Genomic DNA, 22765 nt, shown 5'->3' with positions numbered 1-22765 from the left:
GGCATGTACGGAGAGAGAGTTTGTAGCTTTCAGCAGCTTCCCAGAGGGATCTCTGAGATCCATGCCAGATCACAACACACCGCCTTAGCGGATTTTCTTGCTCTGCTCTCCTTAGTTGGAAGGTGTTCACGGAGACTCTGCTCCAAGAGGGCTCAAGTCAATTGCATGGCTTCATGGAACTGGCCCCTTAACAGTAACCAACATGACAGGCCTGCATTAGCGCTTGAAATCAGGACATATTCGACCTGGCAACAGCAGCCTTTCACAACTAAAGTTTCTCATCACTCCTGGCCCAGCTGGTTTGGTCCTCCTAATAACCTCAGAGTCTCTCAACTACAGATATTTGAAAAGAACACTTACCCCGAAGGCTGTCTTTCCCGCCAGAAACATTAACAGCAGAACATGGAGATCAGACATTCTGGCAAACATCTTTGTAGTTTAAGAACTCTTGTTTTGCTCTAAAAACAATTTCTTTTGTTGTCTATGCCTTTGGGGGGAAAGTGTCAGTCTCCAAGGATTCAGGAACAAATGAAGAGGATGCAAATTATTAACTAGGCATCAAATACTGTTTAATGTTTAATGTTTTGCAAACCAACTATCTTGATTAAACAAATGGTAACTTTGGGGCTGGGCTGAGTCATGGGGGAGGTTTCTTTTCTGGAGAGAAAGCAGCAAAGTGCCCCTGGCTCCTGGGGCTGGGGGTGAGGGGGTAGCTGCTGAGTGTTCAGCACAGAAGGCCCGAAGGTTCAGCACAGAAGGTGCACTAGCATCCCAGCCATAGGGTGAGAGCCCTAATAGGGTGAAACTCCTGCCACAGACCTCTGACACTGCTGATTTGAACAGAATGTTAATAGAGTTCGGATTCACCAAATCTCACACAGAAGTAAGGCATGGATGGGCTCCTAATAACATCACGCTTTATATTCATGAAAAATAAATTAAAGGATGCAAAACTGCTATTGACAAACATTGATTCTGGGCCCTTTGAAGCATTGCCCATAGTTGCTTGCTGGCTTCAAAAGTTTTCTTTTAAATTTCATTACATAAGGTTTTAACTTTTTAATTAGTTTTTTTTTTTTTTTTCCTTTCATTGGAGTCTTTCTTTGATCAAGAGGGGGGAAAAAACTCATGGCGCTCCTGTTTGGGGCCAATTGTTTCCTACGTTCCTTTTATAGCTGCACTGGTTACAGGTAGCACTATGTAGAGCAACAGTTACCTATGAAGCGTGCGTGCTCGTGGATACAGCTGATCTCTTTCATAAGCATCACTGCGAGCTCCCGTAAACACCTCACTGCCCACAGTAATCTATGCAAGGTCTCCAGGAATCCTCTCACCTGAGTCCTAAATCCTGAGTTCTGAAACCCTGCTGCCGGCTGAGGCGGGTGCTCAGCTGGGCCTCCTGTTCACCCATTTGCCGTCCCTACTTGGCACGTGTACTTGGACTCCTCAGTGGCTGCTTCCACCTTTGGAGGCCAGGTTGCTGGTCACGGAGGGGCCCAAAGGTACCAGCCCAGGAGAAGGCCAAAATCAGTGCCCCAGCCACCAGATAGACAACCCTTGAAGGACAAACCAAGTCCTGCCACTTTACCTCCTAAATTCCCCCCAATTTGTCCTTTGTTCTCCATTTTTTTTTTTTTTTTTTTTTGTCTCCATCCTCGTTTAGGTAGCCATCAACTCACTCCTGGTCAAAATCCATCTGATCCCTATAATAACATGCACACTTTTCTGGAAAAGATCTTCTCTAACCTTCCTCTATTCTTCCCCTTATCCTTATTCCACCCCTAACTCTGTTCCTAACTCTAACCCTGATCACTCTTTAGCAAGTTCATTTAGATAGCCACCTAGTTAATCCACCTTTTGGATTTCAACCCAAACATTACTTCCTCAGAAGCCCTGCATGAGTTTTTCCTTCATGGCACTTATCAGGGTCGTAATTGCATACCTGTATCGCTCTTCCATTAATATTTGTTTCCCCACTGCCCCCAATGGACCAAAAGCTCATCAGGTGGGCACTCTGTTTTGCTCACCATTGAATTCCTGGCAGGGATGCCTGGCACAGGGCTGGCTCATGATAGGTGTTCAATAAATACATCATCAACGAATGAGCAAAGGAATACCCACTGTCTTACAGTTGGATACTTTGTAACCTGGGCACCTTAGATAGCATAGCCAACTCAATGTGAAAAGGAAAACTGGGTATGGAAAGCTAAAGTATTTGTGCACTTGGAAACTCCCTTCGATGTATTCATGAACAGTGCATGAATATTGATTGATTATCCACTGATGATCTGCTGTGACCCTGGCATTGGCAACCCGAGGATAGAGGAGGTGGACGTGAACTTTGCTCTTAAGGAACATGCATTCTGGTCGAGGGGGAGTTAGGCGGACCACGGAAGAGTAAAGAAGTTAATTTTAGTTAGCGATAAGTCTGAAAAAGAATGAAGCAAGGTGATGGAACAGAAATCCTTGTGAGTGGGAGGCTTCTGTAGACTAGGAGGTGGCGAAGGTGGGGAGAGCGGCTAAGTGGGTCCTTGGTGGGGCGTTGACACCATTGCTGGTTATCTGGTCATAGAGCAAGGGTCAAAGAGGCAGCGTGCGTGCACGAAGAGGTTGCTATTTTCCAGGTTCAAAGCTGGAGCCCTCATAGCGTCGGCTCAGGCTGTAAAAAGTGGAAAGGGAAATTCCAGGCAAGTCAAATCACTGAATCACCCATGTGACTTAGGCATCTCTTTTAGCTTCCACAGCCTTGTGTGAACTAGTGACTGTCTAACTTTGTGGAGAGATTCCCAGAAAACAAACCAGAAGCTTTTCTTCCTGTGTGAACAGGAAGTGACCCAGCGAGTTTGTTGTTCTCCTTTAGGATCCGGATTCATTTCCCTGACATGTAATCGTCCCTTTATCTCTAGCAAAAAGTGAACAATTGTGCTCTTTGTGTAGTAGCCACAGGCCTCTCACATATTGTCTTATGTCCCTAAAGTTTTATTATCATGACAATGTGCAACTGAATAAACCTCTGCAGTAGCCGAAAAGAGAGAATTCTCGAAAAGATGCTTAATCCTTTTAATTTGGAAGGACAAAAGACTAGTTTATCATGTGATATGGTTTTATCTGGGGAGTTGGAACAAACCTACCTGGGATCTCTGTTTTTTAAATCCAAACACAGAGACTTCAGCTCTCACCCCAGCGGGGGTTTCAGATGTGATCAAGTCAATCTATTCTCTTGAGCTCTGGGGGAACTTTTCTCATGTGTAGGGTTACATGCTGCAGGAGAGAGACTCTGTCCTGCCTCAGGAGGCCTTGGGACTCTGGTTCTCTGGCAGGCTGATTCTTCCACCCTGAGGGAAGACTCTCTCACAATGTCCTTGCTGGAGACCCAGCCTTTGATGTACTGGGTTACGTGACATCTGTTGGGCCTGGACCAACCTGCTTCATGTTTATTGTTTATAACATAGTACAGAAAAACTCGAATGAACTTTTTGGCCAACCCTACTTTTTGGCCAGCCCAACTTTTTGGCCAACTCTTCCTGCTAGGCCTTCAGTACGGGAAGGTAGCAGAGGGGAGGGCCTAGGAACAGCAGCCCAGACTCAAAACTGACCTGGGGTGAGCCCCGGCTCCACCACATCCCCTCTCTGGACAGCTGGCCAATCATTTACTCTCTCTGAGTCTTGGTTTCCTCGTCTGCAAAATAGGGATGCTATGGTTCCCACTTCATGGCGTTACCTCGAGGTGTATGTGAGAGCATAAAGGTAAGGGGCTAAGTACAGCAGCTGGTGTGGAGCAGACTTTGCAAAACACACAGGCTTTGGTATCAGGGATGGTAATTCCTGAGCCCCCAGACCCTCACAGATGAAAGGACCTGCGTTCAGTGAGTCTAATCTCCAATCCAGGAATGGGAATGACTGCCCTCTTGGGGGGACCCTTGTCTCACTTGTTCCCTCTAGAACAGGGGTCAACAAACTTCTGAAAGTGCCAGGTAATAAAAATTTTAGTTTTTTTCTGGCCCTCCGGTGTTGTGAGTCCTCAATCCTGCCATTTTAACACAAAAGCAGCCACAGCTAGTACATTGGGTGCTCCATATCCACGGTTCTGCATCCGCAGATTCAACCAACCACGGATCAAAAATATTTTTTAAAAAGTTCTAGAGAGTTCCAAAAAGCAAAACTCGAATTTGCTGCATGCTGGTAACTGTTTACACAGCATTTACATTGTATTTACAACTATTTATATAACATTTACTTTGTATTGGATATTATAAGTAATCTAGAGATGATTTAGAGTATGCAGGAGGATGTGGTATAGGTTTTATGCTACTACTACACCATTTTATACAAGATACTTGAGCATCCATGGATTGTGGTATCTGCGGAGGGTCCTAGAACCAATACTCCCCAGACACCGAGGGATGACAGTACTTATGCCAATGGCCATGGCTATGTTCCAATAAAACCGTATTTGCAGAAAGAGGGCCATAGTTTGTGGATCACTACTCAAGGAGAGAGAGCTGCAGATGTAGCCAGAGCATCACGCAACTTGAGGGGCCCTGGAAAACAATGGAGACACATTGGGGAACACGGGAGGAGGCCCTGGGCTGATGATGTTGCTGCCCTCAGAGTGTTTACCCAGAAACTATGCACTCCAAACCCCAGAATTATCAGAACTTATTTGTGTGGTGGGGGGACTAAAGATCATTCGTCATTCTTTCTACAAGGATTTATTGAGTACCTACTATGTGCCAGACGGTGCTGTTGGGAATACAGACGACAGACTAGGTGCCAGCCTCATGGAGTTACCTTCCCATGACGATCCTCACTCAGAGACACGTGGCTGGTCTTTGGCTAAATTGTTCAAGCCATCCCTAATCAGAGATGACATCGTGTAGGGACATGTCACTGCTCCTTCCCGTTGTTCCCAGAGACCTCTGCCTGATCCATTCAATTCCAGGGGCACCCTCTTTTGGGGGGAAGGGGAGATGGCTTGTTAACTTGGCGTGGGGCAGTAACCTTTCCTCAGTCTACCTCACCCGCCCCTCCCACCAACCCAGCACGGTTCAGTATGCTCAGATCCATTGTACCACACGCCCCATTCCCTGACCTGGAAGATACTAGGGTGGCCCTCACCCCATGTTTGTGAAAAGAAACCAGCATTTATGGAGCAGCTTCTGTGTTTCAGGTGCTTTTACAATTCTGAGCTCATACAGTCTTTGTACCTACCCTGAAAGGCGATTTGGCTCATTTAACAGATAAAGAAACTCAGAGGCTCAGAGAGGTTAAGTAAATTGCCCAAGGTCACAGAGCTTGAGACAGAACCAGGTTTGAAGCTCTTCCTACTCTTTACCCCCAGCCACCTAAGAACTTATTGAAGGAAACAACTTGTCTAAAAGCAAAGATTGCCCATTGCCTGACCAATTTCCATGTTCTCGTCTTCCTTACTATCACTTATTCTTAGGGGTGGCAATGTGCCCAGTGTTTACAGAAATCGTGTCCTCCAGCAACAGCAGCCACTTGTTTTAGGCTGGGTTTCCTGGGAAACAGAGATGCTGAGATTTGTAGGTGGGAAGTTTGTTGGGTAGTACTCTCAGGACCAACACCCATCAGGGAGGGAGGGAAGGAAGGCAGTCACAATAGACGCCCATTTCACGGAATGTTCTGGAGCTGGGATGGCCTTCAGTGTTGTCCTGCCATGAGCCAAGGGGGGATGGGACTTTGTACTGGGACCATCTTGTCACTGGTTAGGGACTCTGCCTGTGAAAGAGGTGTTAGTTTGGGCAAGGCAACCCTGGTTAAAGGAACGCTCAGAGAGGAACGCAGCTGAGAGCCCCTAGCAGCCAACACCTGGTCGCTGAGAAAAAGAGGGCTTCATTTGTGAAGAGGGGATCTGGTGGCACACTCCAGAACACCCACTCCAACTATTAACTGGGAATTTACCCTGCATCCCTTAGTTCAAATATCCAACTCAGGAAACCTGAATGGCTTAGCCAAGTTTGAATGAACATCCCTAGTCAATACTTGTTCTAATCAGAAATGGCTGGAGCCACAAACATGGCCAGACTGCTCCAGGTCCATGGCGCAGACAGTGACAGATGTTTAGTTGAGGTAATCAATATCAAGGAGAAAAGCAGAATGCTATCATGGGAATCATAAACTCTACATAATTATTAAGCAAGCCAAGCTACAAATTTATAGCTAAGCTCCCCGCTGGCCAGAGGAAATTGAAAACCCTGATCGTTTGGCATGATTTTCATTATACTTAAGTCAATTTTATAAGAAAAATAAAGATTTTTTTCCAATGACCAATTCCAGGTCAATTTTCCTTTTTTAAACACCTTATGATCTGATGAGCACAAGTTGGAGTTGAGTAAACAGGATGGGGAACCTCGCAGACACACTGGTGATCCTGAATTCCACATGGTACCTCAGCATCACCCGTGAAGGGTCTCTGTCTCTCAGGCTGAGCCAGGAGTCAGGATGAACCTATGACATAGATTTGCTTCTTTCTCTCAGAAGCAGGTGTTGAGTCTCTAGCATATAGTAGATGCTCAAGAAATGCCTTTTGGAGGATGGGAAGAATCAACAGCCTCTTCCAATCCTCTCCATCTCAGAAAATGGCACCAGTATACACACGGCTTTTCAAGTTGGAAACCTGGAAATCATCATTTGACTCTTCCTCTCCTTCCCCAAACCCAAATTATCAGCATGTTTCCACCTCCAGAATGCATCTCAAATCCTTCTAGCACCTTCCACCCTTGTCCAGGCCCACATGATATCCTGCCTAATCTCTTGCAGTAACTCCTTCACTGCTCTGCCTGTTTTCACTCCTGCCTGCTCTTAAATCCATTCTCCACTGTATGATAGCATTATTGTCGAAAAGCCTAATCAGATTATGTCATGCCCCAGCCTAAAACTCTCTGATATCTTCCTTTTGCACTTAGAATGAAATCCCAAATTCTTATTGCGATCCCGTTTGATCTGGTCTCATTGTGGGTTCTTCTCAGATGTGCAGTATTCTCTGTAAGACCAGAGACCTCGTCTGTCGTGTTTACTGCCCTAACTTATCCCCTAGCCCAGGGCCTGGCATGGAGTGTCAGTATTTATTTGTTGGATGAATGGATGAACGGATGTTTGGTTGGTTGGATAAATGGATGGATGAAGGGACAGTGGGCAGCCATGTTTGATCAGATGCCAGAAGCCTCTCTTTCGGCAAGGGCTCACCATGGACTCCAAATTCAGAGCTGTCTCCCTCTTGCCAAAGTGATCCCTGGTCTTCGGTCATTGGTAGTTCTGGCTCCTGTGATCTATGAAGTTTGGAAAAATATAAGAACCACTGATGCAAAACAACTGTGTAACCTCCAAACACAACACAGCCTAATATGAATTAAACACCTCAGGATCTTCACACAATAATTGATGTGACAATTTGTGCTTCCTTCCTTTCTTTGGTCCTTCAGTGCAGCTTCAATCTTCCCTCTTTCATTTTGAATTTCCTCTGTTCAGTGGTTGTCTATGGCAGAGAGTGTTATTTCCACCACCACCCCCCAGTCTCTCCCATCCCATCAGTTCGACAGAAACACAAGATCCCCCTTGGATCTCCAGCCTCACAGAGAGCTATCACCTGGGTTGTGTGATGCTTCTTGTTCTAAGTGTGTCTTTGATTTATTAAACATTTTTGAATAAAATTCTACATACGTTTTACATGTTGGAAAGTTTCCCCTCCCTTCGATATAATAGAAAACCTGAAAGAGAGGAGGGATCTTGAGATTTAGGTGTCCCTTTCTGTCTAGACTTGTGGGTATTCTGAATAGAGGGTGCAGTGACATTTTCAAAAGCCTTTTCTCTTTTGGGGAAGGCAGACCTCTGAGCATTTCTCTAAAATGTACATTTTCTAGACGCTGCCTGACGTTGACATCTTTCTTAAGCACATTTTCTTGCTGCCTCTGTGGTGCAGTGGCAAGAGCCCGGGTTGGAATCAGAAAGAGCCGGTGGCAAAGCTGTTTACTTGCTGTGTGAGCTTGGGCAAGTTGCTTAACCTCTCTGAGCCAGTCTTAAATATGTTTTTTGTGTGAAATGAGAATATATATGTGAAAGTGCCTAGCACACAGCATGCACTGGATTTGTGTTCATTTATCTTTCTCCCTTTTTCCATTCCATTTCTTGGTTTATTTGTAATTTATTATGGAAATGGTACATCTTTCTCCAAATTGGCATGATAGTCGATGAAGCAAGTTTTTATAAAAAGAGTTAGACTGAACTGGAAACAACAACAACACACACACACACACACACACACACCCTAAGTGATTTGTCTTCCTGAATCATGCATTCTTTCATTCATTTTAGGAGACTCCATTGAGTGCTGGGTGCTATGGCAGCCTAAGATGCCTAAGAGACTTCCGTCTTTGTTGAGAAAAGACCAAGTAGGCCAATCTGCAGACATCTAGGAAAACAGGTCCTTGCGGAGGCCAATTCTGAGCCGTGGAGATTGGAGGAAAGCATACTAGAAGAATGATAGGTGCAAAATGGGTTCCATTAGTCATTACAGGATAGCTCTCAGCTAACACATACTTAATCACCCACTCCAACCTCAGGCCGCTCAGTAAAGCCAGTTGCCGTATGGGTGGATCCTATCTATCACCAACACATATTTCTTGTGTGTCCAGCACTGGGCTTAGCTCTGTGGATGGAGGTTGGAGGACAGACCCCCATAGGCTCACTTTCAAGGTCCTCACACCCCATCTGGGGAAACATTCCTTAACTTTTCTCTGTGACTCAGTTTCCTCATCTGGGACATGAGGACAATGTTAATATGTACCTCATGGGGTTCTTAAGATAATTAAATGGGTTATGACGTGTCAAGTTCAAAGTGCTTGGAATAATGCCAGAACATAGTGAGTGCTCTAAGGCCATTCATTAAATGACCCACCCTCCAGAGTGTCTATGGTGGGGCTTCACATATTACTATGTAAAGCCGCACCAAAGGCTCAGTTAATTAGCATAAAGCATGTTAAATATTAAAGTTTTGTGGATAAAATGAGCGATATTCACGATAGATGGTTGACTGAAATGACGGAGCGGGCACCGCGGCCCTGGCGTAAACAAAAGAAAAGAATCTGGTGAAGCTGGCCGCCCAACACCTTCAGAGAAAAATTCCAGGTCTAGACCTCCTTTCAGTCTTGTCTTCGACTCCTGGTCCAACCAGAAGACAAGCACACCCTGCCATCCAGCTATGATTGCAAAGTGACCCTTTTCTGCAAATTGGTGTCAGGGTGCCTGAAAAGGCAGAGAGTGGGGACCTACCCACACGTGGGTGACTTTAAGCCTCTTGGTACTTGTGGCAGAACTACTACTGTAACACTGCCAGGTAGAAGGTTGAGAGGGGAAGCCATGGAGCTCCCCCTCCTCTAATTAGCAGAGACCCTGCTATTTCCCAAAGAGCCTGGCAGCTGTTGAATGGACACACGGCTTTAGGTCAAACAGCATCCAGAGTGTTTAGAGCATCTTCTGCCACGTAGCCTAGACCTCAAATGTTAAGCCATTACTACCTTATGACATAACTAAAGACTGGTCAAGTGTTAGACCACGTGGAACAGATGACTTGAGTCACAGAATTTGACAAAAGGAAATCAGGACAGTGTGGCCAGAAGCTAAACTTGGTCTCCAGAGACCAGGGTTGAGTTCTAGGTGCTTCTCATACCAGCATGGCAACCCTGGGCAAATCAGCAACTTCTCTGAGCCTCAGTTTTCTCAACTGCAAAAATGTCCTGCATTCTTCCAATTTTGCCAAGTGGTGATGAAGGGCTGGAACGTTCCACAAGCACGATCACCTCCCCAAGGCAAGGCTTGATTCTTTTCTTGCCCTGACTGATATTCCTCTTCCCTGAACAGTTAAATGTTAATTAAACTGTTAATTAAATTATTTTTGTGCTGTCGCCATGCCTTGCGCCCCACAGCCATTTCTGCAGCCATCAGTGTAGTCAGTGCTTATCAGGGGGTCTTGAGTAGCCCCCTTTCTCCAGAGTTTATTTTCTCCTCCAACCGGCCAGGGCCTGTGGAGTGTGCCTCTTCCAGCTCACAAGCTTAGTTCATCCCCTAGACAGGGTCGCTACAAAGGATTCACGTGAGTTTGTCGGTCTGAGTGTGCGCTCCACAAAACATCCTTCACATCTGTTCTCTCGGCTCCGCCCTCACCTCCACACTTGCGCTCACGCCCTCAACATCGCTGCCTGCACCTTTGCAGTAGCATCTGGTTTCTCAGCCCCACCCCCAAACCCACCTTTCACCGTGCCAGAGAGCCATCTTATAAAATGCCAAGCTGGTTGTGTCACTCACCCACTTGGAACTCATCGGCAGTGCCTCACTGGCTACAGGACAAAGTCCAGACCAATTAGCGTGACACAGGAGGCCCTCCTAAGCTGGCTTCTGGTGACTTGCTTTCTCCTCTCCCCACCAGCTCTGTCCCCAACTATCATTCCACTCCCCTGACGTCCATCCTAAACACCCACCTTAAGCTCCAGCCACAGGCCTGCCCGATGCCTTCATTTATTTACAGTTGTGGTTCCCCTGCCAGAAGAGTCTTTTCCCGCCTCTGGTGCCCGGAGAATTCCACCCTTTTCTCTTTTAAAAGGCTCAACAGTCCTCCTGGGAGAAGCTTTCTTCCCCTAGAAGTTGGAGTCTGCTTTCTACCCTGAAGACTCCTATGGCATTTTGAAGTTCATGACCTTAAGACCCTGGTGTGTTACTCTTGGGAACACTTTGGGGCTGAGCCTATGGTTCTCTCATTTTGGGATTTCCAGCATGTGGGACACAGTAGGTGCTCAATAATTGTTTTCTGAATGAAGTGAATGTGTATACGTCACCTTAGGGGCCTGTGAGCTAACAAGGATCTTGGAAGAGGGAAAAGGAAGGCAAAAGAGAGACGAAGGTAGGCTTAGAAACAAGCAGGGGCACCCTCTGGAGATGCTAGGCCCCCAAATCTAGTCTGAGTCTATTCATACGTTATTCTTGACTCCCGTCTCTGGAGTTGAGTAAATGGAAGCAGCAGCAGTAACAAATAAATAAATAAGGGAGCATTTGTCAATGGGCCCCTGGGAACTGGTTCTTTCGGAAACAGGCTGCTCTTGCCTGTCAGTACTCATCCTCCTGCGAGTTCCGGCTTCAGCCCGACCCCTCCCACTGGCTCTCATACAGATGTCTGCTACAAGCCCATCTTGAGGGCGTTCACGTGCAGGAACAGTGGAGCTCGAGCTCAGGGTTTAGATCCCAGTCTGCTCATTTTCTGGCCCAATGATCTGATACTGGCCAGATGGGACCAATAAGGCCAATCGAATTAGATAATACATGCGAAGGTCTTTGCACAGTTCCTTGCATGTAGTAAGCATTCAATAAATGCAGCTATTATTTTCTTGGGCTGCCTTAGAGCAAGAAATTCAGCAACCACAAATGAATGCACATATGACAAGAGAAAATTATTAATGGACTTTATATAACATCCTACTGGTTCTTTTCTGACGCTGGCATTCTTCATTTGATTCCTCTGCTTGATAATGTGTACCCAAGGAAATCACAATAACAATCATTATACGTCTGAATTAGTTTCTAGAAAAAACATCATACATTTTCTAAAAACAAACTCATTTTGTGGTTGGATTTGGGACTTGGTGATCACATTGAGGCCAACAGACCACAGTAGTCTCTGGGTCTCTGGGTCTCTTTCTAGGTAGTTTTTTCCAGCCCTTTCTCACAAAACCAGTTCTCGGATATGTTCTTCTACCTTTGAAACATTTACACTGGAGGTGGCACCAATCCCAGAAAGGGACACACTTACACAGAGAGCTATCAAATTTTCCTGGATTTTGAGAAATCAGTGATTCCTCAATGATATTTGGATCAATTAGTGAATACTTCATTTTACACACAAGGAGTGGCATGCTGGAGCTGACTCACACTGGCTCACAAGAGCTGACTGTCCACATCTCTTCCCAACTCTGCGTTCAATGACATCACATTGGTAGCTTAAAATCCACCACGTGGGAATAGACCACAGAAGTTGGCAAATGCAGGGAATTCCCCGGCGGTCCAGTAGTTAGGACTCGCACTTTCATCACGGAGGGCACAGGTTCAATCCCTGGTCAGGGAACTAAGATCCCATAAGCCGCGTGGTGCAGCCCAAAAAATTTTTAAATTTTTAAAAATAGCAAGAAAAGAAGTTGGCAAATGCTATAGATCAGGGCTTCTCCCTCACCCTCGAGAGCCAGCTACTAAACATTCACCAGCACACCATGCATCCAATGGAAATGTGAAACAGAGAGATCAAGTGATTCTCTCAAAGTCACACAGCACAGTAGTTTAGAAGAGAAATTGTTGAGAAGGACTTTTTTTTTTTTTTTTTTTTTGTGGTACGCGGGCCTCTCACTGTTGTGGCCTCTCCCTCTGTGGAGCACAGGCTCCGGACGCGCAGGCTCAGCGGCCATGGCTCACGGGCCCAGCCGCTCCGTGGCACGTGGGATCTTCCCGGACCGGGGCACGAACCCGCGTCCTCTGCATCGGCAGGCGGACTCTCAACCACTGCGCCACCGGGGAAGCCCGAGAAGGACTTTTTAAAACACGTAAGACTTAAACTGGGCTTCTAAGATAGAGGGATAGGATAGGACAGTATAGGATAGGATAGGGTAGAATAGAAAGACAAACTAATGCCTCCCAAAGATGCCCATGCCCTAATCCCTCAGAACTTGTGAATACATTACCTTATATCTCAAAAGGGACTTTGCAGATGTGATTAAAGGTTTGTACCTTGAGATGCTAAGATTATTTTGGATTATTTGGGTTTGCCCAATTTCTTGAAGACATGAGTACTTAAAAGAAGAGAACTTTTCCCGGCTGGGTCAGAGGAATGAGATAGAAGAAAAAGGAGAGATTCAAAGTGCGAAGGGAGCTCCCTGGTGGCTAGGGGTTAGGATTCTGGTCTTCACTGCCACGGGCCAGGTTCAATCCTTGGTGGGGGAACTAAGATCCCGAAAGCTGCAGCGAGTGGGCAAAAAAAAAAAAAAAAAAAATCCCCAGAGTGTGAGAGAGGCCAGATGTTTAAGATGGAGATATGGGTGGCCTCTAAAAGCTGAGAAATGGTCCTCAGCTGATAGCCAGCAAAAGAATGGGGGTCAGCAAGGAATGTAGCCCAGCTGACACCTTGAGACCCTCTGAGACCCACGTCGGGTATCTGACCTACAGAACTACAAAGGAATAAATTTGTGTTGTTTAAGCCACTCTGTATGGTAAATTGTTATGGCAGCAATAGAAAACTAATAGTGAGGCTAACATTTAGTTGCTAAAGGAAAAATAGGGAAAGCATGGATGCAGTGGAAATGCCTAAGCAAAGGCTCGGAGGCAGGAGGGGCAAAGCATTTCAAGGAACCGAGAGTAAACTACTTGTCGGCATGGAGGCTTCCAGTGGAATCAGAGTGGGAAGTAACTTTGGGAGGGCAGGTCAGGGGCTCTGTGTGGCCCCATGGGAACTACTGGCAAGTGCCAAAGACAGAAGCACTGGCAGCCACAGGCTAGTGAGGCTGGGGCTACTAATGTAGATGCCTGCAGGGGCCAGGCAGGTAATTTGAAATGAGTAGAATGGGTGACATGTAAGGAAAAGAGCCAGAGGATGGCGGTGGATGGTAATTAGCACTCAGCTTCAGAGTGGTGGACAATGGAGGCGGTGGAGACTGGGTGAGCTGGGGACAGCCCCACCCAGTGTCAGCATCCGAGCTCGGCGGGAATGTGGGCTTAGTGTGGCCGGAGAGTTAGCTTTCTCAAGAGAAGGCAGAAATCCTCAGCTCTGATTTCTAAACGTTGAGAGCTATTTCATTGATTTTTCTTCACCTGTGCTGGTCACTGTTGTCTGTGGCCCATGAAAGCACACCCGCAGACCAGCTTTTGACCTTTGTCTCCTACTCCCAGCTTTTTCTCCTCCTGGTTTTTGGATTCGGTGCTGATTGCCCCTACGGATTGCGTAAGCTTCCTGGATGATTACACAATTCCGTAGTGGGAGGGCTCAAGGGGGGCAGACTCTGGTCTTCCTGTTAGTACGGGCCCAACTGATTCACTATAAAAACGACATGAGATCCTCCCTTCCTCTCCCCATCCCCTTTCTCCCCCTGAAAAGGAAAACAAAAATGAACAAATTTTGCTGGCTTGCTGGCCGACTTACTAAAGACCTGCTGACTCCATCTCAGACCCATCTTTGATGCTGAGGAAGAAGAGGCCCAGCTGGGAGTCTTGCTCTTTGGGGTGACGGGAGGGCTGCTGTCCTCCCTCCTCTCCGCACCGTTTCGCCCAGGACCTGCCCAGACTTATCTGGAGCCTTGGGGAGGGGCGGGGGAAAGGGAGGGCAATTATTTGGATCTCTTGTCAGAAACCAATTTACACTGCATTTATCTGAACAGAATTCAATATTTTTTTCTTCCCTAGAGCAACCATTTATTTATTTATTTGGGGGGTAATTGATCCTTCTTACTTTTCCTGTGCTACCAGATGGGGTGTTGCTGAGGAAGCAGTTTTAAGCGGTAAAGCGCAGAGAGGATGAAAAAAATGAAAGCAGGAGGGAGGCTGCCCTGGAGCATTTCCTGAAGGAGCAGACCCCCTGTTCCTGATGTGGGCCCTTTCAGCCACTTCTCAGTGCAACGGGACCCTGGTCTTGACAGAAGGGGGAGCCCGAGCTAACCTGGGGGGCTGGGTGTAGTGTGGTGGCTGGGAGCTCCAGCTCTGGGTAAGACCCACTGGGCTACCATTCCGGATTCACCGCTTACAACTTGTGTGATCTTGGGTAAATCAAGCCCTCGGAGCCTCAGTTTCCTTATCTTACAGGGTTTGGGGAAGATTAACTAGGGTAGGTTACGTACAGGGCTTTGTTATGATTCCTTGATGTGTTATATTTATTATGAGTTTGCAACCCAGACTGCACATACCCCAAGCGTGGAGACGTGCACATGTGTGCACACTGCATGCGGATGTCTGTTTGTTCTCAGAACCGTTTCCTGTCCTCTCCCTGCTTTAGGAGGGAATTATTGATCAGCTCTCTTGCCCTCTGGCTTCTGGGCAGGTTTGGCCACCAGGGGCACTAGAGAAAGATTGGAGGGCTGAAGGAGGAGAGAATCTAGGGAAAGCCTCCCCTTCCCTTTGTTTCCCGTGGCAAATCTGGAAACTTCTGTGTTTTCTCTACGATCCCAGCACCCACAGAATCTGGTGGAATTTCACCGATTACAATGACAGGGAACCTCCTTGAATACTTCCATGTGCTAAGTGCTTTACATGTAGTTTAATCTTATTTCATCCCCTCTGTGCCCCTGTGAAGAGGATGCTACCGGCATTAGCCCCATTTTACAGATGAGAACACTGAGCCTCAGAGCAGTTAAACTGCCTGTCGTCCGTCTCACCGTTAGTCACTGGTGTCGCCAGGATGTGAACGAACAGAGTCTGACTCTAGAATCTTTGCTCACCAAGGAATGAGCCTTATACAACTGAGGGCTGGCTCAAGCCTCACTTTCACTAGCCAGCCATGACCCTAACCACCAGGCCCACAGGCTGACACCAGCCCATGCTGGGCCTTTGCAAGTGACACCTGCTGCGCTACAGCTCCAAGAAGGGGAGAGCTGCCTCCAAAGGCTGCAGTAGTTGAAGTTTTGACAGACTCCACTAGCTGGGCCTGAGAAAGGTTCTGCAGCTTTGATGGGCGACAAGATCCCATCCAGGCAGCTCCCGGAGATGGCTTTGCTCTGAACAGATAACTCAATATAAAGAGAGGAAAAAGTGGAGGGGTGGAGGGAGGGAGAGGAAGGAGAGGGGGCGGGGGAGAAAGTCCCCGATTTCACAGAGCCCAACCCTGACCAGGCACTCTCTGATGACCAGGGGAAAGGCTTTGAAAAGTGGAGGGGCAGTGCCTCAAACCCCGTTCCCTGAAAGTGGGGGTGGATCCTGGCAGAAATCACATGGGGACCCCTGCTGTGGAGCCAGGGAGACCGGGAAAGAGTTCAGGTGATAAAAAAAAAAAAATGTTAATAGAGGACTGAAATGCATGTGGCTGTAATTCCAGCCTTCTGATTCCCAGTCTGAAATCCGGGGGAAAGAAGGCTGTCAGGCTGCTGCCTCTCCTGCCCAGCAGACTCCACTCACCCTGATATGATGCCACTCAGAGCTGGCATGCCTCTTCTTGGTTCGTGATGTGAGAGTCGCCATATTAAGTGTAGCCAAGCAGGCACCTTGGTTTGAACGGCTCTTCTGTTAAGCACCTTCCTTTCTCCCAGATGCCTGAACCACTTGCTGGCCACAGGTGAAAACATCTGGAGGGGAGATGGACCCCTTGCCTCAAGAAAGATGGAGTGTCCATGCCTCTGGTTGGTAAAGAAGAACCCCATCGATGCCTCCAGTCCATTCTCCAGAAAGGACATCGTATGGCACAAAAATGGGCTCACGTTGCTTCCCTGCTGAAATCCTTCAGTGCCTTCCTCACGTGCTTAGGATACAATCCAGACTCCTTACTTTAACCAGGTCCTCCGTGGTCTGCCCTCGCCTGCTGGCAACCTCACCTCAGACCATTCTCCGTCCTATACTCCTCATCACTGCCACAGGGCCTCTGCACATTTACTTTCCTCTTCTTGGACCCCCCTTCAGGCTGCTCTTTACAAACCTGCCTCCTCTGTGCGCTTTGGTCTCAGCTTAAATGCCTGGTGGCCTTTCTCTTCAGAGAAGAGAAGGTCTATCATTTTCGATCTCGACATCCTTTATGGTATTTTCATAATATGCAGTTCGTTTATTGACTGGCTGTCCCTTTCACTGGCCTCTTAAGCCCCCCTCCCAAGGTTCAGGGCCCTTGTCTGTCTTGTACACACCTGTGTTCTCAGTGTCCAAGCACAGGTGGCTGCTCAGTGAATGTTTGTTGAATCCATGACCGTCTGAGGAGGGCAGGAAGCAGAGAAGCAGAGGTGGGAACTGCTGAAGGAGAGGAGGGCTTCCCGACTAGTCTGTGGGTGACTGTTCCTGGAGGGGATGCGACGCAGAGCCAACAATTAGGAGCTGGCTGACACACTGGGAAGATTCCAAAAGCGGGTCCATGCAGGCAAGAGGAAGCCTGTGCTGATGTGCCTCCCGGGCTTGGCAGGCGTGTGTGTAGACAAAAGTGGGGTGGACCTTGATCCCTTCGTTTTATCTGAGCCAGTTTCCAGAGCTGGGGATGCCACCTCCTCAAGCACGTCACTTTCTCCTTGTTGCCTCCCTGTGCGACAGTAACAAAAGCGTGAGTGGTAATTCCACCCAGCCAACCAAATTCTTTTAACTATTTTGAGATCATGTAGTTGAAGACATGGTAAAAGAACTGACAAAACAGAGGAAAGAAAGACACTGCCGCAGATACGGACATATACGTGTATGTAAATAGTACCTATTTTTAGATGATACATATTTAGACATTTTAGACCAATTTATTATTTAGACAAAGGTGACCAACAGAGGAACCAAGAACTGTGATTTAGTCCTCCTGGAGAGAAGGCAGGGGGAGAGATGGGTGAGTGTCCTCAGTGAACCCAGCCCTCATCTATCCAAGTAGAAGCTCAACAGATAAAGTGCATAATCCATAAAACAAGAAGTGGTGATGGAAGCAGAGAATTTGGAGAAGATCATCAGAAGAACTAAAAACAGAAACAATTTTTTTTTTTCAGAAGCAATTTTAAAGATTAAAGAGAAGTTGCGGGCTTCCCTGGTGGCGCAGTGGTTGAGAGTCCGCCTGCCGATGCAGGGGACGCGGGTTCGTGCCCCGGTCCGGGAAGATCCCACATACCGCGGAGCGGCTGGGCCCGTGAGCCATGGCCGCTGAGCCTGCGCGTCCGGGGCCTGTGCTTCGCAACGGGAGAGGCCACAGCAGTGAGAGGCCCGCGTACCTACTTTTTTAACTGCATACATGTCACTTTGAAACAATTTTAAAATTAAAAAAAAAACATTTTAAGCGTGCGTTTCAGTGGTTTTGATAAACATTAAAAATATTTTATATTTTCTAAAATATTCATGTATTTTTTTTCAAAAGATAAAGACAGGTAAAATTGCAGAGGGGAAAGGGGACTAGGTTACAAGGAATGTGCTGGAAACCCAGTTAAGCCTGCATAACTCTCCATCAGCATACTTCTCCCCAGGTTCCAGGCTAGCTGCACAGACCGTTGCCTTTTCTGGCATGTTCTGCAACCCCCCCCCACCCCGTCCCGCCCTCACCTCGTGCTCCCAGGGATACCTCAGATCAGGGGCAGGGGTGCAAGCCCTTCCTCACCACACGGCCACGGGTGGGGAAAATTAATTACAGAGAAGCCCGGGACCATGAGCCGGGTCAGAATGCACCTGCCCTGAGATTCCCAAACCCCCATCCGTGGGCGTCCTTCTTTGTGCTCCCAGAGCCCGGAGGAGCTAGGACGGGGGAGCATCTCGGGTCACCTTCCCCGCCTGGCCCTTGAGGTGACACTCCGGGTTCTCTCCTTCCTGCAGCCCTGCCCAGACCCGCAGACCACGCTCCCATCTCCCAGTGTCCATGTGGGACTCCTGGACGGGTCCGAATCCCACCTGGCATTCCTCCAAGCCTCAGACAGAAGGGGAAGGGAGACAGTTCTTCTTGTAGCCAAGAGCCATCTCCCTCCCCTCTGACCATTACTCTCCTCCTCTTCTTTCTCGGTGTTGGGTCTGGTCACTTGCGCCGCCTTCGGAGCCCCTTTCCCCGCCAGCCCCGCTCTGCAGGGCCCTTCCTGTGCAATGGGTCCTGTCCTGGTGCTGCTCCTGACACCGGGGGCTGGCAGGCTCCTACCTGCAGTCGTGGCAGTTCAGTCCTCATAGGTGTGACTGTGAACTCGTGTGACTGCTATTTTAAGTCAGTAACACCTCCAAATGAGCGCTGTGCTCTTGGAAGTGCCAGGGCATCACTCCTGTTTGGGTCAAGTGACATCAGTCCTGTTTGGGCCAAGTGACATCAGTCCTGTTTGGGCCTCACCTTCAGCTCCTTCACCCTGTTCGCCTCGCTGATGGCAATCTTCAGCCTTCAAGCAGGACTTGGATTTCTTTGCAGCCGAAAGCTGCCTCCCTGGAAAAGGCCAGGGTCTTGGGGTCAGAAACCAGGCACATTGCCAGCAGGGGGTAGCTTCCTCGTGCCATGTTAAGGTCCTCTGCGGGTGCCCTTCTGCAAAGCTAGCCCACTCTTCCCCTCGGTCTTGGCAGAACCTGGTGCTTGTGCTTTGTATGGTGCGTGAACAGGCAGGTCGGTGGCCCCCAGGTTGAGAAGGAAAGACACCCTGGTGGCTCGACAGAACATTCGAGCAACATGTGCGTGGCCGCTACTCCTTCTCCTCTTCCCGCCCGCGCTAACCCCCGACTGTCCTCAGGAAGCGCCCATCCTCTATTCGTCCTCCACGGCCTTGTCTTTCTGTCCTCTGGCTGCAGGGGAAGGACGCAGTCTGCGTTTCCACAAACAGCTCAATGCTGGGGCTTCGTCGGGGGCCTTTCTCTTATCTCGGCTCTCCTTTCTCAGAACGATGTGCAGGGCCGGTTTCAATTTGGGGATTAATCTCACCGAAGTACAGAATCTCCTTCTCTGCCTGGAGAACGCTCTCCACGCTGTTGTTTATCTGTCCTCCTCCCAGCCCCCGCCCTGTTTCACCCTAATCTTTGGAGCTTAAAAAGGCTTAAAATGCTTCTCAGGCCTGGAATCGTTCTTAGGACGCAACTATTGATGAGCTAAACAGAAATGACTTCAAACCTTAGTGTGTGAACTTTCCTTCGTGACTGCGTGGCCGGACGTGGAGCGAAAGGGGAAGGAGAGGGCCATCCTGTTGTCTTGTGTCGTCGGATATTTTCTTCCTGGGGAAAGGCTGAACGTCAGGATGTCCAAATATGTTCGCCTGAACCTGCCGTGGAGGCGGCGATGCGGAGGGGTCCCCTCCCTTCTCCCTTCACCCGCTCGGCTGATGAGATGGGGACAGTCGGTGTGGTGGCCTCACCCTGTCACAGACCAAGCCCCGCGGAGGAGGAGCTGTTTCCCTTCACATCATCCTACTGCCTCTTGTTTCATCAGTTCACAGCAGAATGTGACATATCAGAGTAGAACCCTAACATCCAAGTTGCCCCTTGCAGTGTGAAAACTGCTTTCACATGCATCATTTTATTTGCCTCTCACCACAGTGCAAAGACATAAGTACAATGATTCCCATTTGCCAGATGAGAAGACTGAGGCTTGGAGAAGGGAAATGACTTGCCCAAAGCATCTAGGTTACTAAGGTGTAACGTTAGGTTCAAAGCCAAGATTCTGACTCTGCAGCCCTCCTGCTGCCCATTCCTGGTCCAGCTGTTTCCCATAGTGATGGGCGAAGCTGCAAACTGGCTGACGATCGGTAACTTGGGCAAGGTGTGAGCCCCTTATGATATTAGAAAAAGAAAGGTCCATGGATCATTCCCAACTCAAATCAATTGGAGGCTCCATCCTCCAACAGGATGGGAAAGAAAGGACCCAGAAGGAGGTATCTCTGCGCTGAAATGAACACAGGACGAGCAATTTACCTTCACGAGTTGAGGAATTAGAATCCAGTGACCTTAAAACCTACCATCTAGGGGCTTCCCTGGTGGCGCAGTAGTTAAGAATCCATCCGCCAATGCAGGGGACACGGGTTCGAGCCCTGGTCCAGGGAGATTCCCACGTGACGCTGAGCAACTAAGCCCGTGCGCCACAACAACTGAGCCTGGGCTCTAGAGCCGGTGAGCCACAACTACTGAGCCCGAGTGCCACAACTACTGAAGCCCACACAGCTAGAGCCCGTGCTCCGCAACAAGAGAAGCCACCGCAATGAGAAGCCCGCGCACCGCAACGAAGAGCAGCCCCCGCTCGCCGCAACTAAAGTCCGCGCGCAGCAACAAAGACTCAACACAGCTGAAAAAAAAAAAAAAAAAAAAAAAAATCCTACCACCTAGAGCGTGTTAGAGCTGACCCCGCACATGGGAAGGGGGTGCAGAGAATTAAGGGCACAGTCAGGTGATTGAGAGAGTGCTGCCTGTTTCTCAGAGGGGCAGAGGCTCGAAGTCTCTTGATAATTCCGTGCCTTTCCCCTCACTCTGCTCGTGTAGACCGGCTGAGCTGACGAGCAAAGAGAATGTCTGAAATGCTACTCGCCTAAGCAGCTCCATCAACGCTGATTTCAGAGGCAAACTGCAAGCACCAGTTTTGAGGTAGAAACCTTTGCTGCTGACACTAGCTTTTGAATCTTCTATTCACATTGTTGAGAAAGGAGTAAACGTTTGATGCTTCCTTTAAAATCTTTGTCTATCCTCCAGCTGCGGAAGGACAAAATCGGCAAGAGGTGAAAAGAAGGAATTTAGCCATAAGGAGAGATGCACGTATGGAAATCTGTGGGTATTTGTCCTGAGTTCTGGAGGCCCCCGGCTGTCTTGTCTAAATCACCCGAGGAGCATATGATATCTACTCAGGGACTCCTGGAAGACCCAGTGGTGTCCTAATGAAATAATAATGGGGCACATCCTCCCCTCCAGCATTTCTACAGGGAAGACTTATCGTTACTCCAGATGGGGATTAGGTCTAATAAATTACACTTCAGAATGCAGGATGCGCGCAAAAGGTCAGGGCTGCGTACACACACGGATAGCCCCGGCACAGAAAATTTATCATCCTCGGGGTAGACACACAGCAGGCGCCAAGCAGCAGGAAGTGGCCCGGAGTGTGTCCCCCTGAAGTGGTTCCTGGAGCGGAGAAGGAGATACCAACAGCAAGGACTGTTACTATGTGTGTGTTGCAGGCGGGGGGAGGACTCAGGGCCCGAGGGACATGGATGCTGCCTTGGTGGCTCCCTGCCATCTTCCTAAGAGAATATTGCCCATTCCTGGGCCTACACCCGGCTTTCTCAGCCTCGGCACCAACCGTTGACTTCCTAGGTCAGAGCGTTCTTTGCTGGCGGCCGAGGGGGCTGCTCCGCGCATCTTAGGCTGTTTAGCGTTCTCCCTGGCGCCTGCCCGCTAGATGCCAGGAGCACCACACCAAAACTGTCTCTAGACAAAATGTCCCCAGGGTGGGGCAAATCGCCCCCAGTTGAGGACCACTGGTCTCTACCAGGAGAGACAGAGTGACTGTGTTTTCCTGTTGGGCCACCAGAACCTCCAACGGCTTCGGGTCTCACTCAAAGTCCACCGGGGGCCCCAGGCTCCTTCCTCATCCACCGATCCGGCCTCACCTGACATTTCTTCCCCGGCTCAGCCCACACTTGCTGTTCCTCGTGTGCCCCCAGCTGTTCCCTTGTTAGGGCTCGTGTGTTCGCTGTTCCTTCTGCCTGGAATGCCCTTCGCACCTCCCCCCTCCCCAGTATCCACCTAGTTCATTTCCTCACTTATTCGGGTATCTGCTCAAATGTCACTTACTTTGAGACATCTTCCCCTTGACTCTTCAACTGGAAGATCATTCCACTCCCGTCACTCTGTAAGCCCTTATTCCTTATTCTGACTTCCCCTCCCCATAGCTCCACTTTCTCCAGCCATTCCGTATCGGCTGCCCATCTTCCTCATCCAAACTCATGACCCTTGAGGACAGGACCTTGTCCGCTAGGTCAGTTGCTAGAGTCCCAGAACCTCCAACAGGGCCTGGCCACCATAGGTGCTCAGAAACCTGTTGACTGGGCTTCCCTGGTGGCGCAGTGGTTGAGAGTCCGCCTGCCGATGCAGGGGACGCGGGTTCGTGCCCCGGTCCGGGAGGATCCCACGTGCCGCG

General features: G+C 48.7%; 1 protein-coding gene across 1 annotated transcript in view; it reads right to left on the bottom strand.

Annotated features, from left to right (window-relative positions):
- The window catches only part of HABP2 (hyaluronan binding protein 2), a 37278-nt gene extending 36265 nt beyond the window's left edge, over positions 1-1013 (bottom strand). Inside the window, exon 1 of the mRNA XM_007106960.4 lies at positions 361-1013. Coding sequence (XP_007107022.2) covers positions 361-429 — 69 coding nt within the window. The 5' untranslated portion in view covers positions 430-1013. The remainder of the gene's footprint in view (positions 1-360) is intronic.
- Positions 1014-22765: the final 21752 nt, after the last annotated feature.

Source organism: Physeter macrocephalus, chromosome 20 (assembly GCF_002837175.3).
Source record: "Physeter macrocephalus isolate SW-GA chromosome 20, ASM283717v5, whole genome shotgun sequence".
NCBI classification, from domain to species: Eukaryota; Metazoa; Chordata; class Mammalia; order Artiodactyla; family Physeteridae; genus Physeter; species Physeter macrocephalus.
This window is presented reverse-complemented; position numbering and strand designations above follow the sequence as displayed.